General features: G+C 38.9%; 1 protein-coding gene across 1 annotated transcript; it reads left to right on the forward strand.

Moving 5' to 3' along the window:
• The first annotated feature begins 4,299 nt into the window (after positions 1 to 4,299).
• LOC138879428 (uncharacterized) lies at positions 4,300 to 4,617 on the forward strand. Its single transcript, XM_070159036.1, has one exon. The coding sequence runs from the start codon at positions 4,300 to 4,302 to the stop codon at positions 4,615 to 4,617; it is 318 nt and encodes a 105-aa protein (XP_070015137.1).
• The last annotated feature ends 11,371 nt before the right edge of the window (positions 4,618 to 15,988 follow it).

Below are 15,988 nucleotides of genomic sequence, written 5' to 3' on the forward strand. Positions count from 1 at the left end.
GAATGGCCAGCCCTACATTAGGCCACAACAATAGTTCAACCAAAACATAGCTCCATTTCCCAGAAATCAACCTCTTCGCCAAGCTTAGTATAATCCCCAACCTCCACAAAATAACTTCCTCTACAATGCCTGTGCCCGGGAACCACCCAGGATGGCAAACTTCATGCCCATTGGTGAATCATATTCCAACATTTTCCCTAAACTTGTCCAGATAGGTATGTTGCAGCCCGTACCCCAAACCAGGCAGAACCCAAAGTCGCCCTCCTATAGAGCCGGTACTCAATGTGCTTACCATTCGTGAGCGGAAGGGCATGGTACAGACGACTGTTGGACACTGAAAAGGGCTGTTGAAAATCTCATAAAACAAAAGCTGATAGTGCTAAAGGACGAAGACATTCCTAATGTGACTAACAATCCATTACCGGCTTACAACAACGGACCGGTTATTGGAATGATTTGCAAAGATAAGGAGTTCGATCCTGCTCTGAAAGCCATAGTTGCAATCACTGTTGTTGAAAAGAAGCCAAAGGCTACCGCAAAACAAGACAATGGGGAGAAGAAGAGTAAACCCACCCCTCAAAATATAGAAAAGAAAGTGGAAACCAAAACTGGTGCAGCACCCTCAAAAGATGACGTTCTCTATGTTTCCCAGGGTCACAGGAAAGGACAAGTGACATTGAGCCCTCCAAGAAGGTTTGAGCAAAACAAGGGATCTAAAATGTATATGCCTAAAGGGACCTATATGGTACGGGGGGCAGTAATTTCACCAAGGCTGAATTAGCCCGTGGTTATTGGCCACGCACCGTAGAGGCCCATGACAGATCCTACTGCGGTCCCATGGAATTATAAAAAAGCAGTAGTAACCTATAAAGGAAAAGAAGTCTTGGGAGAAGTAAATGAAACTAACCCAACGGAGAAATACCTCAATCTCGAGGAAGTGAATAAAGCCACGAAGAAGCATTTCCCACTCAAAAAGCCAGTTAGTGCTGAAGAAGCAGAAGAGTTCTTTAGGAAAATGAAAACTGCGGACTATGAGATAATTGACCAACTCCAAAAGTCTCCTACTCAGGTCTCTTTGTTGTCTCTGTTAATGAATTCAACCTAGCATCAGAAGTTGTTGATAAAAACCCTCAATGAAGCCTATGTCCCAATTGAAACCACTGTTGAGCAACTGGAACGGATGGCAGAAAAATTCTTCGGAATCAATCACATCTCCTTCAACAAGATTAATTTGCCCTCGGAAGGGGCCGCCCACAACAAAGCCCTACATCTGACATTTAAATGTGAAGGGTACTATGTGAAGAGAGTCATGCTAAATGGCAGGTCCGGAGTTGGTATTTGACCTCTCTCAACTTTTCAAAGAAAGGAGATTGGGACTGAGAGAATCAGGCCTAACAACGTCTGTGTGCATGACTTTGATGGTATCAAAAGTGACACCATAGGTGAGATCGATCTGATCTTGACTATTGGTCCTGTGGATTTTGAGGTGACCTTTCAGGTCCTAGACATGGATACTTCCTACAATTTAATCTTGGGAAGACCTTGGATTCACGAGCAGGGGTTGTACCTTCTACTCTCCACTAGACGGTGAAATTTGAATATGAAGATCAGGAGATTGTAGTCCATGGAGAGGACGAGCAGTCGATTTACCAGGACCCATCAGTCCTATGTCTCGAAGCTAGGGAAGGAAGTGAACACATAGTCTATCAAGCTTTTGATGTTGTGGTTGCAGACCAGTGTGAAGAAGGAAGCCCTTGTCCTCAACCCTTTCTCTCAAATGCGTCAATTATGGTTGCCAAGGAAATGATCAGGCATGGTTATAAACTAGGGAAGGGGCTCGGAACGTCGCTGCAAGGAATCACACAACCTATCACTCTGGCTGCTAGCGAGAAGTTCTTTGGTGTGGGTTTCCAAGCCACACTAGCTGATGAAACATGGGCAAATGAGCGAAAGAACAACGGTTGGGTCTTACCTCATCCGATCCTGCATCTGTTCGAAACCTTTGTCAGGACCAAGTACAATGAAGAAGAAAAAGATGAGGCCTTCACGGCCGAGGAAATTGAAGAAATTTGTGGGGCTATGAGGCAGATGCTGTATGAAACCCACATGGTCCAACCGGGAGAAGGCTCGAGAACCGCTGAGGTGCTGTATATGGGGCTCGATGCCAAGTTGCAAAATTGGAAGGATACTTCATTCCCAGTCAGGCGAGAATCCCGATAGTCCAGTCTTGCCTCCTTTTCTACATCACTAGTTATTTCAAGGTGTAACTCGGATGTTTCTTTTTGTTTATTGTTTTTAATTTCTAATGTAAACCCTGTTATTTTCAAAATTCAATGAAATGAAATTAATATTTCATCGTTCATGTCTCTTTATTCTTTCTTATTTTTGTTACTTTTTCTTATTTCTTCTTTCAGTTCTAATAATGCGGCTTTAAATAACATGACATGCTTGCAGACTTCATGCCCAGATCCAAACACGCTGTCTAATTGTGAAATAATGAATCAAGAATCGGAATATGATGAAGAGGAGGCTTTTAGGGAAATAAATCGATAATCAAAACAATTTGAGAATAAACCTAAGCTGAACATAAATGAAACCGAGTCGGTTAATTTGGGTAGTTCTGAAGAAGTCAAAGAAACCAAGATAAGCATTCACACATATGAAAAAACCAAGGACGCATTGATCCAACTTTTGTTTGAGTTCAAAGACGTGTTTGCTTGGTAATATGATGACATGCCAGGACTAAGTGTCGATTTAGTGGTCCACAAGTTGCCGACCTACCACGATTATCCTCCTATCCAGCAAAAGTAAAGAAAGTTCAAAACTGATACCAGTGACAAGATTAAAGAAAAGGTCACAAAACAGTTGAAGGCAGGAGTGATCTGAGTGGTCCGGTACACCACATGGCTGGCTAATGTAGTTCCCGTACCAAAGAAAGACGGGAAAACTCAAGTGTGTGTGGATTATAGAGATCTGAACAAAGCAAGTCCCAAGGACAACTTCCCTTTACCGAACATCCACATCCTTGTTGATAACTGCGCCAAACATGAGATACAGTCTTTCATAGATTGTTATGCAGGATATCACCACGTGTTGATGGATGGAGAGGATGCGGAAAAGACTGTTTTCACCACACCTTGGGGCACCTAATATTACAGGGTCATGCCTTTTGGTATGAAGAACGCCGGGGCAACCTATATGAGGGCCATGACTGCCATTTTTCATGACATGATGCACCAAGAAATTGAGGTGTATGTAGACGATGTGATCATCAAATCCAAGACCCAGGACGACCATGTTTGGGACCGGAGATAATTCTTTGAGCGGCTGCATAAATATGATTTGAAGCTAAATCCGGCCAAATATGCATTTGGGATTCTGTCTGGCAAACTCTTGGGATTTATAGTCAGTCGGAGGGGAATCGAGTTAGACCCAACAAAGATAAAGTCTATTTGAGATTTGTCTCCCAAGAACCAAGAAAGAGGTTATGAGCCTGTTGGGAAGGTTGAACAACATTAGCCTATTCATTGCTCAGTTGACTTCTACATGTGAACCCATCTTCAAGCTGTTAAAGAAAGATGCAACAATTGAATGGACAGATGACTGCCAAAAAACCTTTGACAAAATCAAAGAATATTTGTGAAACTTGCCAGTCTTGGTCCCACCTGAACCAGGAAGGACTCCGTTCTTGTATCTGACAGTCTTGGAAAACTCTTTCGGTTGTGTCCTTGGGCAACACGATGTGACAGGAAAGAGAGAGCAGACAATCTACTATCTGAGCAAGAAGTTTACCAGTTATGAAGCCAAATACACCTTGTTGGAAAGAACTTGTTGCACCCTAACTTGGGTCGCTCAGAAGCTTAGGCATTACTTGTTGGCCTACACCACTTACCTCATTACCAGCTCGGACCCTCTAAAGTACATATTCCAGAAGTCGATGCCCACAGGGAGGTTAGCAAAATGGTAGATCCTACTCACTGAATTTGACATAGTCTATGTCACCCGCACGATAATGAAAACCCAGGATCTAGCAGATCACCTAGCTGAAAACCCTGTTGATGATGAATACCAGCCTTTGAGCACATACTTCCCAGATGAAGAGGTAAATTCAATTGAGGTAACATCCGAAGACACCAATTCTTGGAAAATGTTCTTCGATGGAGCTGTAAATGCAAAAGGCATTGGAGTTGGGGCAATCTTGATCTCCCAACTGGTCAGCATTATCCAGCCACAACCCGGCTTCGATTTTTCTGCACAAACAACACTACCGAGTATGAAGCCTGCATTATGGGTATGAATATGGAAATCGATCAAGATGTGGAAGAGTTATTGATCATGGGAGATTCGGACCTGATTATCCGACAAGCTCAAGGTGAATGGGAAACCTGGGATGTCAAGCTTATCTCATATAGGCAACATGTGGAGGATCTTAGTAAATGGTTCAAGTCAGTCGAGTTCAAGTACATTCCTCGTTTTCATAATGAGTTGGCCGATGCACTCGCTACTTTGGCTTCGATGTTGCCATATCCAGGCAAATTTCAGATTGACCCATTGGAAATCCAAATTCGAGAAAGGCATGGTTACTGCAATATAGTTGAGGTAGAACCGGATGTTTAGCCATGGTATCATGATACCAAGAGATTTCTGAAAACTAAAGAATATCCTGATCAAGCCAGTAGAGACCAAAAGAGAACTATTAGATGGCTTGCAAGCAGTTTCTTCTTGAGCAGCGAGGTCTTGTACAAAAAGACTCCAGATCTCAATTTGTTAAGATGTGTTGACGGCAAAGAGGCCGGAAGAATCATGTATGAAGTGCACGCAAGAGTGTGTGGACCCCACATGAATAGGTATGTTTTGGCAAAGAAGATCCTTCGAGCAGGGTATTATTGGATGACTATGGAAAAGGAGTGCTTCAGTTTTGTCCGAAAATGTCATCAGTGTCAGGTGCACAGTGATCTGATCCATGCACCACCTACAGAATTGCATCATATGTCAGTACTTTGGCCATTTGTTTCATGGGGCATGGACGTCGTTGGGACGATTGAGCCAAAAGCTTCAAATGGACATAGGGTTATATTGGTAGTCATCGACTACTTCACAAAGTGGGTTTAAGCAATTACTCTCAAATATGTCACTAACAAAGTGGTGGTAGACTTCGTGCACTTCAATATCATCTGTCGTTTTGGTATTCCTGCAAGGATCATTACGGATAATGTTGAAAACTTGAATAGTCATTTGATGAGGGAGATATGTGAAAAATTCAAGATACCGCATCGGAACTCTACCCCTTATCGGCCTAAAGTTAATGGTGTTGTTGAGACAGCAAACAAGAACATCAAAAAAATTTTGAGAAAGATGATCCAAAGTTCTAGGCAATGGGATGAAAAGTTGTCATTTGCATTATTGGATATCGCACAACTGTGTGCACATCAGTCGGAGCAACCCCGTATCTTTTGGTTTATGGAACTAAAGCCGTAATACCCACTGAGGTTGAAATTCCATCCCATTGAATCATTGTTGAAGCTAAAATTGAGGATAGTGAGTGGGTCAAAACCCGTCTGGAACAGTTAACCCTGATCAATGAAAAGAGAATGGTCGCAGTCTGCCACGGACAATTGTATCAACAAAGAATGGCCCGTGCCTACAACAAGAAAGTGCGGCCTAGGAACTTTGAAGTGGGGCAACTTGTTTTGAGGCGTATTCTCCCTCACCACCAGGAAGCAAAAGGAAAGTTCACTCCTAACCGGAAGGGCCCATACATTATTAGAAAATTGTTGCCAAAATGGGCCTTATATCTGGGAGACATCGAAGGAAATGATCCTGAAATAAATGTAAATGCAGATGTAGTCAAAAGGTATTATGTCTACTCTTACTGCAGCAACAACATTAGCCGATTTGGATGACGAAGGCTTTCATTCTCATTACACCAAACACTCCAATCCTTTGATAACCCTTTGAGCCGGTTACCTTTCTTTCATTACCCTCGTTGGAACTGGAAAACGTTTGTAAAAAAATCATCCAAAACAAAGGAAAAAGAAATAACAAAACAAAATATTTTTCTGAACTACGTTCGACTTGATTCCGAAAGGATACGTAGGCAGCCTCTCTCTGGGGTTCAGTCACACCAAAAAAAAATTCAATTTCCCCCCAAAAGAAAATTGGGGCAGATATTTTAATGGTTCAGCGATAATAATGCCTGAACGGTTCAAAAGTTGTAATTTGATCCAAATTCTTTTGACCGAAACCTTGTTCAAGTCCTTCCGATCAATCAGTGAAAGGTGTTCAAAATCGGAGAACGCAGTTGTTTGGATTCGATGCAATCAAGATGAGAGAAATAAAATGAGAGAGTCTTATTGGTACAAACCCACGGGCACGGTAAGGCGATGATGAGCAGAGAAATTGAAATGAGAGAGTCTTGTTGGTGAAAACTCGTAAAGCGCACTATAAGGCGATGGTAAGAAGAGAAATGAGAGAGGTCGATTGGCGAAAACCCGCAAAGGGTTCCGTTGATCGAAAAGAAGAAATCGCCGCACCACCATTGGCACTGAAAGAGTCCTAGCAAGTTTTCTTGGTTTTAAAACACGGGTCGTAATGGGTTTATAAGAAGTTGGATAATTGTGCAGATCGGTTATCCAATCACAGAAGCATCTCATGTCTATTGAAGTCTACATGCACTCCAAATAGGTCCTCTTTTTTTCCCCGAAAGGGACACTTTTCCTTAAATTCACTTTCTTGTCCTTTGTTTACTTTTCTTTGAATCCCTTTTGGTCTAACTCTGTTCCGAAACTAATACAAAGAAAAGGTGGCAAGATTGATTTTATAGGGTTATGCTTAATAAAAGCCAAATCCAAAGGAAAGCACCCAGCCTCAGCGGGTGCATCAGGTCGTTCCCGACTGGCCATGATGGCCGATGCTCCGAAGTCAAAATTATCGAAAGTGAAAGAAATCAAAGTCAAACGCCCCTAGAGGCAAAATAAGATGAAAAGGCCAAAATCTCACACCGGTGAACCATCATGTGAAATTTTGGAAAGTTTAGTTCCTCGGTTTCAGAAGAGAGATCAATCTTTTGAAATCCAGCAAGCAGCAGAGGTTCTCGTCAAAAGAGTTGGGCCGCGATCAAGTAATCAAAAAAAATCAAGGCCACAAAATCAACAACCGTTTCAAACTAACAATTGTTCTTTGTTTGAAAACTTGAAATAGGTGCAATCCAAAGCAACCTTGCAAGAAGCAGGTGCAACCAAAACAGAAAAGCGCAAGTGCTGAAAACAGCTTTGCAGCAACAATCCATAAAAAAGGAAATCCCCTCCAAATTTTTTCTTGCATTTACTCATTCCATGAAAATAATAAAAAATGGTGGAAGAGAAAACAAAACATGATTTAAAAAATAAGATAAGAAGAAAATTCAAAAAAACGGTAGCTTAGGACCCCAAATCACTATTTTTACGTTTTGCCAACATAGGGTCTTCACTCCCTAGTTGAGATTACTTTAGACATAGGGTCTCCACTCCCTAGTCTCCTTTTGACAACATAGGGTCTCCACTCCCTAGTTGAGATTATTTTAGACATAGGGTCTCCACTCCCTAGTCGCCTTTTGCCAACATAGGGACTCCACTCCCTAGTTGAGAGTATTTTAGGCATAGGGTCTCCACTCCCTAGTCGCCTTTTGCCAACATAGGGTCTCCACTCCCTAGTTGAGATTATTTTAGACATAGGTCTCCACTCCCTAGTCGCCTTTTGCCAACATAGGGTCTTCACTCCCTAGTTGAGATTATTTTAGACATAGGGTCTCCACTCCCTAGTCGCCTTTTGCCAACATAGGGTCTCCACCCCCTAGTTGAGATTATTTTAGACATAGGGTCTCCACACCCTAGTTTCTTTTTGCCAACATAGGGTGTCCATTCCCTAGTTGAATTTTAGTATAGATTTAGGGCTCCACTCCCCAATCACTTTTTCTCAAGGATACGCAATCCTGATTTTATTGCTTTCAATAAAGATATAGTTTAGTTTTTGTAACAATAACTCACTAAATTCTCCTAGTGAAAACTGGAGCAGAAAATTTCATTTGTTTGTTTGTTTTTGGTGTCTGAGCAGGTTTTAACTCGAGGCACAGGGTTCAAGACTACCAAAAGAATGAGTCTCAATCCAGAACATAGAAAAAAAGGAAAAGAAAAAAAAAAGTGAACTCAAAGTGTAGAAGCAGATAAAGATGCTGACTGCTCAAGATACAATTGAAGTCACAAGCTTTGCATGTCCTGTCTTGATCCGAAAAGTTGAAGAAGAATGAACCAGTGTTTGCAGCTAATGAGCATCAAGATTCAGATCGGAGTCTACAGGAAGAACCAGCCAAGACTCAAGATCGAGCTTCAGCAGATTTATAGATAGGAATCTTGTAACTCGTAGTTGATATGATTAGCTAGTTTAGCTTCTTATCTTTCATTTTAGTGTAACAAGGATCTTAACAAGCAGTAGTTGCAGCAGCAACAGTGAAATCACAGTTTCCTGGTAGTCTCAGCTACTAAAACTTTCAGAACTACACTGACCTGATTCCTTTATAGCCAATGATATGTAGGCAACCTCTGAAGCAAAGTTCGGTCAGGTTCTTTTCAAAAAATGCTTCTCATGGAGATTCAAATGGGCAAAAATCCCTCATAATTGCTCATTTTATCGTTGCCCAAAAACCCTTCATATCTCCGAGCAAAGAGGGGCAACTGTAAGCACATGATTTTTGCCCCACATGAATTACTCCTAAAGAATTAGATTTTTCTTTAAAATTGTTTGCCATTTTAGGAATTATTGTAATTTTTTTTAATTATTTGCATTTCTCTGTGCATGTTTAATTTTATTTAATTCATAAAAATACAAAAAAATACTTTGCATTTAGGATTTAATTCTACACTTTTAGGTTACTTAGCAATTTAATTGTCTTATAAAAATGAAAAAATCACAAAAAATTACTCACTTTGCATTTTAACTTTTAATTTTGAACTTTATAGTTTTTCTTTTAATTTAGAAGTAATTTAAGTTTTGTAAATACTATGACTAGTAATTAGTTTAATTTAGTAAATTATTTTAGTTGTAAGAGTTAGTTTAGGTTTTAAATAAATTTGAAAAAAAGAAAAGAAAATTGGAAATTAAAAGAAAAAGAAAAGAACAACAAAAGGCTGCTTAGATTTTTGGCCAATCTGGCATCCCAATTGATTAATTCCGCCCCATACCCGTTCAAAATCCGACCCAAATTACACCCAAACCCGGTCTGTCTTTTTAATTAGCCAAACTACGTCATTTGGAGTTCATCTGGTTCAAACAGATCTTAGTCTTCCGTTTTGCTTCATCCAACGGCTGGCAAAACCCTCCCCTTTTCATTTAAAATTGTCCAAAGATCAGCCAAACAACCTAGTACTCATTCCCCTTTCACTTCACCTTCTCTCATCCTAACCAAGAACCCTAAACACCGCCCTGGAATTCCCCAATCCATCCGCCGGCAGAGACTACCAAATTACTCCAAATCCTCACCCCTCACTCCCCATACTCCTTCAAACACTAGGCCATAGTCAATTTCCCCAGAATCCTTAGCTTTTCCCTTTAATTTCAGATCTAGAACGGAACCCTTATTTCGTTCCTAACTTCGATTCCGCATGCAAAAGGGTCTGGGTTAATTTTCTCCAAGCGTTGAAGAGATTTCGACCTGAAACAAGTGTTAGATGGTTGTTCTCACAAGAACAACCCGACTAACACTCATTTTTGGTTCAAATTGAAGTTGCCGTTTAGTCCGTTCGAACCCATCTTCCATCTTTCTCTTTCAGGTATTTCAGGTCCTTTGTTTTTTGTGTTGATTTTATTCTCAGCTTCGTCGGATTCTATCCTTTTTCTTTCTTATTTATTCTTTTTTTCAAAATATGCCTCTTAATTTTAGTTTATTTTTCTTTTAGTCAGCTTTATTTTTTAGTTTGTTTGCTTCTGTTTTCTCTCAAGTTTCCCTCCAATTTTTATTTTATTTGAAATTCTTGGTTCTAGGAGTTCATATAACTCCGTTTGGCCATTTTTCTTTGGTTTTCGTTGGAATCAATTTGGGCTCTGTTAATAGAGACCCAAAGAGGGGGTCAGTCCGGGTTTGTAGGCCCAGGTTTGGGGTTGAGTCTTTGGGTGTAGTTTAGCAAGCAGGTTAGAAATTCTGGTTTAAAATTGAATAAATTAAAAATTAGGGAGGGGTAATGGTTAAAATTGAAAACATTTCTGCTACCCTAGAGGGCTATCTATAAGAATTTCTTTCCTTGTCTTTCAAGTCAGAATTTAGAAATTAAAAAAGCTGAAAAACTTAGAAATGGCTGAGCATTTTTGAGATTCTGAAAATATTGAAGTTTGCATGAAATTTGTTTGGTTTGGCTCTTATATGTCCTCTATTAGTCAGATTTTATGGAAAACTCGAAAGAAATGTGTTAATCTGGGATCAAAAAAATTGTATAAAACTGATTGTGGGTTGTGCTGCTGGTTGCTGGTACACTGCTATTGTCCTCTTCTTAATCTCAAGCTCATTTTCTTGTTGTTTTGTTGTTGTAACTAGGTACCTCTTTGGACCTTTTATCAATATATGAAGTTTGAATCTGAAGCATTGTTGGAGATGTAGATCTTAGTCTGGCTGAATACCTATGTGTATTACTAAACTTGTCTTAGTTATGCATCAATTTATGTTTCATTACATCATTCATTGTATTTACTTACGCCATGAATATTAAAATTTGTATTGAGTTTATATCTAGACTTTAGGTTTTGTCATTTTGATTTCATTTGGGGATTGAATCTTTCTGTCATGTGTTTGGTGTGGACTGTCATAAGATAGTCCTTGGTGAGGTGAAAAACTCCCTTTGTTAGGTTTTTGATCGTATTGGTTCAAGCCGGTAGTGATTACAAGGTTACAATTAATTAGTTTGTGGTTTTTACCTCTTTTAAATGTTGGTTTGGTAGATGAACAAATTCAGTAACATGCTGTTGCATTTTTGATATCTAATTTGAATGGTTAGAATACTCTACTATTAGATTCACTATGTGTGTGAGATCAACGATGATTAGTAGTAGTTCTGATTTTCAAATACATATGGTTTGTGTGTTCTTAGAACATGCGGGGATCTGTTTTATTTTGAAAACGAGAAGAAGCATGCTTTTGTATTTTTATTAAAGGCTGGTTGTGTAGTTTCAATAGTTAAGTGCTTAATTCCCCACATGCTACTGTTTTTCGAATATATGCTAAAGTGAAAAGTCTCAAGGACTGTTGGGCTTAACGTGATGCACAAAGATATCAGTCCATAGACATAAGGTTTAGGTCTATTGAGAGCTCGACCTGGGGCCCTATGGCCTTCAGTATATGCTCATTCTTTTAAGAGAGTTTGCTTGGTTCAACAAGAAAAAGATTTTAACAAAAGTTCATCTTTAAAATGTTAATTCAATTTCAGATCTCGTGAAGCCTTAGTTGATATGTGTTTAAATGACTTTGTATAAATTTTGTTTCGAGAGTTGTGCCTAATGCTGGCCCAGTCGGTGAAAGGACTCGATCATCTAGACTGCCCTTTACCCGTTCATCCTCTTGGGCCGAGTTCAGCCCAGAAGCCCAATGCTCCCCTGTAACTAGTAGTCATGCAAACTATAGTTTCACTTACGTTGTTTTAAAATAATTCTTTTACTTAGGTTGAGGTGTTACATACTAAATAACACCAATAGTTTATGGCTCTCATAATTCTAAACTAAGAATTCCTCCAAACGATTAGACTTGAGGTGTGCCATAAGAGAAATTTAGATAACCCATAACCCTCAGATAATTATTACTAACTCTTTAAAAATCGAGGTGGGCCATCAATTAAACTTCCATGGCCTTCGCAAACCTTGTTATTAATTTGAAATTTCGTAGTTGCTTTAGGCGCATTCTTAAATTGATTTTCTTTTATTTATTAAATTCGGGTGTGCATTTCATGTGACCCAATTTCAATTCTTAACAACGTTAAATAAAATGTGTCGCGAACCGTGGGTGCATTTCATGTGGCGTGGTTCAAGGCGTGTTTTAAATAATGTTGAATCTTCCTAAAATGATTAGAAATGGTTAATAAGTTAAAATGTACCATAGGTTAAAACATATAATAAATCGGATAATAGGCCAATTATAATAGTTTAAGTGACTGTGCTAGAACCATGGAACCCGGGAATGCCTAACACCTTCTCCCGGGTTAACACAATTCCTTACTTAGAATTTCTGGTTCGCAGACTTCAAAAGGAAAGTTGAATTTCCTCGATTTGAGATTTAAAATAAACCGGTGACTTGGGACATCAATTAAAATATTCCAAGTTGCGACTCTAAAAATTAAATAAATAATCTCATTTCGAATAATATCACTTTAATTGGAAAAACTCCTTTATATACCCTCGGGTGTGTAAAAAGGAGGTGTGACACCCATAATACTCATACAGTACCTTTAACTACCCTAACTCCTATCTGAATATTTCTCAAGTATTACAATGACATTACTGCTACGCTGAATTCACTATATTGGGCTTTACTATATTTATCTTGCGCGATCTGCTGACTCGTCTGTAATCTCCTGTTCAGCCATAATTAGGCTCTTCCTAAATCAATTACTAACTATTCGTTGGCCCATTCTCATATCAATGTTTTGCGTAATCTTTCTTGGGTTATTTCCTTTGTCTTAACTTACCCCTCGCACTGGCTCCTTATTTATCAATAACATTCTGGGAAGGAACCCTTACTTCCTTTCCTTCACGTTGTGCTTGTATAATATTCTGGAATCGTAGTATATCTGTAGGATTTGAATAAGTGCAATTTCATCTCTTTCTCATTTTTATCGCATTCCTTCTTTACCACTCCATGGTTACTGTAACCACTTAATTTTGATTTAATATCACGTCACTCCTTATTCCCCCTCTTTAGGGGAGTACTGAGAGTTGGAGCTATAACGACTTACCTATAGATGTTTTACCTCTTCATCTTTGGCGTCCTTTCATATCATCGATGACCCTTACTCGCCTTGTGGTAATACTTCTGTACCAAGGATAACAAAATTCCTTACTTGCGGTGGTGACACTTAGTGTAACTGGCACATACAGTCCCTTAAGCTTAACTTTGCTCACATTGATTGCTTTAGGGAAGCGTCTTCTTGAATAACCATTCTCCGAATTTCTCATGAATTTTCTTCTGTTTCCCATTCTTTTATTGCTGAAACGCAATCTGAAATTCTCGTGATGATGACTATTATCAAATCACTCAGTCTTTAATTCATATTTAGTTTATCTTGTTCACCAACCCATACTGATTTCTATTAATCTAGGGTTTAACTCTCCCTTCTGGTAGTCGTGTTGGAGTCACGAGCTTATTTTTGAAATGAGGATATGACTTTATGGCCTATATTCTTTTGTTGTCTCAAGGCCGGTCACTTATCGTCTTTCCCTTCCCTTTACTATATACTCTATAATATTGTCATTCATTTTTCCCATTGTTATCCATGTATCACATCTATCATTTTATGCTAAAAATGCGAACAAGATATTGTTTTGCTCTTAGATCCCCTTGCTCCATCCATTGGCTCTTCGAGTTACCTAACATTCCCTCTCTACTAGGGTCGGGAGCCATACTAAGATAATATTTATCCCTTCCAGGCTTCTAGTGCCCATCTTTGTAGTACTCATATCTAGCTGTACTATTTTAGAGTGCACCATATGGATGTCTCACAAGGAGATCTATTAGCATATTTGCAGTATCCTTCGGAATGTCAACTAACGCAAACAATCCATTCACCATTTTGGGTTACTCTAGCTCCAGCCGGATACTGATATCCCGTCCTTCTCTTATACTACTTCTGTTAACTTCCATAGGACATAAATGAGATGGGTGTGGCCATTTGTACGTACCTCTGTTACTATTGAAGGTAACTCAAAAGGCTTATATTCCTCTGCTGAATTTGTAAATACTGATAATCTTCATTAACTAGGTGCCTCGTACCCTTTTTCATCTTACTTATTTTACTTATTGAAACTTGTATCTATCTTATATATCTCTCATTTCCTTTCCCTATAAGGGTGGATAAATATTCTTTCCTTAAGTCTCCTTATCAAGAGGCTTACACGTCTTAGTACACACATGATCTAATAAAGACCTAACATTTACTTATCATAAGTATCATGAAAAATCGAGTTCCTCTAACTCAACTATTCCACAACCACATGCAATCTCTTACAAACTATCTTTTTAGATGCAGGCACCGTCATATTATGAATAAGATAGAGTTTAGGAAATTGAGTTCTTACAACTGAGCTCCACAACAAGATCTACAGTAAGAAGAAAGAGTAATAGTCCTAAATGCCATGTAGCCTCTTGCTTATAAGTGTGGTGCACGACACACTCATAAACAAGACTCTACTAGACACGGCTTGTATACTCCCTAGGACAGAACCACTCTAATACCACCTTTTTCACGACCCAAATCAATGGGTCGTGACAGACACCTGGTGCCCTTACTCAACCGAGTACCAACGTAACATATCTTTCTCATTACAACAATATGGGTAAATGGGCCAGAAGGGTCGTATGAGGTAACAAGAATAGAACATGAGAGAAAACTCGACATAAAATGGCCCAACCTAGTATACTTACTTATACATATGACGTATGGGCCTATAAGGCCAAAATAATCATTCGTACACTGAACATAGGAAGACAAGGCCATACAATCTTTCATATACATGACATATATATATACAAGCCTCTAAGAGTACATAAATGTCATAAGGTTGGGATAGGGCCCCGGCATACCAATTAATATATGTCTAAATCATACAAACCAAGTAAGCAAAGCTAGAGCAAATGGAGCGCACCAACATCTTCCGCTGACCTGATAGCCTACTTGGAGGACTCTCAACCTATTCATCGGACATGCGGGCATGTACCGAGTATGTAAGGAATGAAAATCCGTAAACAATAAACATTAGAGAAATAGGGAGTAAAAACCTCAACATGTATATCTGAATAGCTCTATGAATCATTTAATATTATAATGTCATGAATATGCATAAAAATGTCTTACCATGCATGGGTATATGCATTCATAACATCAGTCAAGCCTCTGAGGTCATCCCATCATATCCTCTCGGCCACTGTGGACAAATCACCAACGTATACCAGCTGATTAGGTGGTGGTGCGTATATAACAACATAACCTTTTCCCATATCCTATATACATATACATAAATAAATATATGTGCATATAAATCCATCTGGTCATGGGTCAATGTACATGAATACAATGAATGAGAAGTACGTCAATAAAATCTTTCGTAGTGTCATAAGATCATTATGCCTTTGATTATTATCATGAAATAATCAACTTACGTATTTTCTGAGACCCATGAACATATGATGGAATAATAAGACATATGGGAATCAAGAACATAGGAACCTCTAGTATTTCTATTAATAGAGTCATTTATGAAAGTTGTGTATTTGCTCGTTTCGTTTGTATCGTATGGATCATGCCAAAAAGAAAGAAGGAATAGCCTTAACATACCTGAGCCGATTATCTAGACAATCCTTCTAATACACGTCAATTGCGACAAAACACCTAACGACAAGATCGGATTAGAGAAAAAAACATATGATATTCTTGAGAAATATTACACCGTACTTCCTTAGAATCGCAAAATCTCACATTACAGCTCTGACCATTGTAAATCATGTATGCAATCTCTCTGAAATGTGGTGTTGTATCTTCTAATCTTAAGGGGGGGGGGGGTAAGCAAACAATAGCTTGTATTGCTAAAGTGCATATTTTTGTATAAATCACGTTCCAAAGGCTTAAAGAATGCTAAAGTGCATATATTTTTATAAATCACTTTTAGAAGGCTTAAAGAATGCTAAAGAGTGCGTGAATCACTTAATGGACACCTTGCTGCCACTTAATGTATATGACTCACTTAATGTATGTATATGAGTCAC

Source organism: Nicotiana sylvestris, chromosome 10 (assembly GCF_000393655.2).
Source record: "Nicotiana sylvestris chromosome 10, ASM39365v2, whole genome shotgun sequence".
Classification (NCBI taxonomy): domain Eukaryota; kingdom Viridiplantae; phylum Streptophyta; class Magnoliopsida; order Solanales; family Solanaceae; genus Nicotiana; species Nicotiana sylvestris.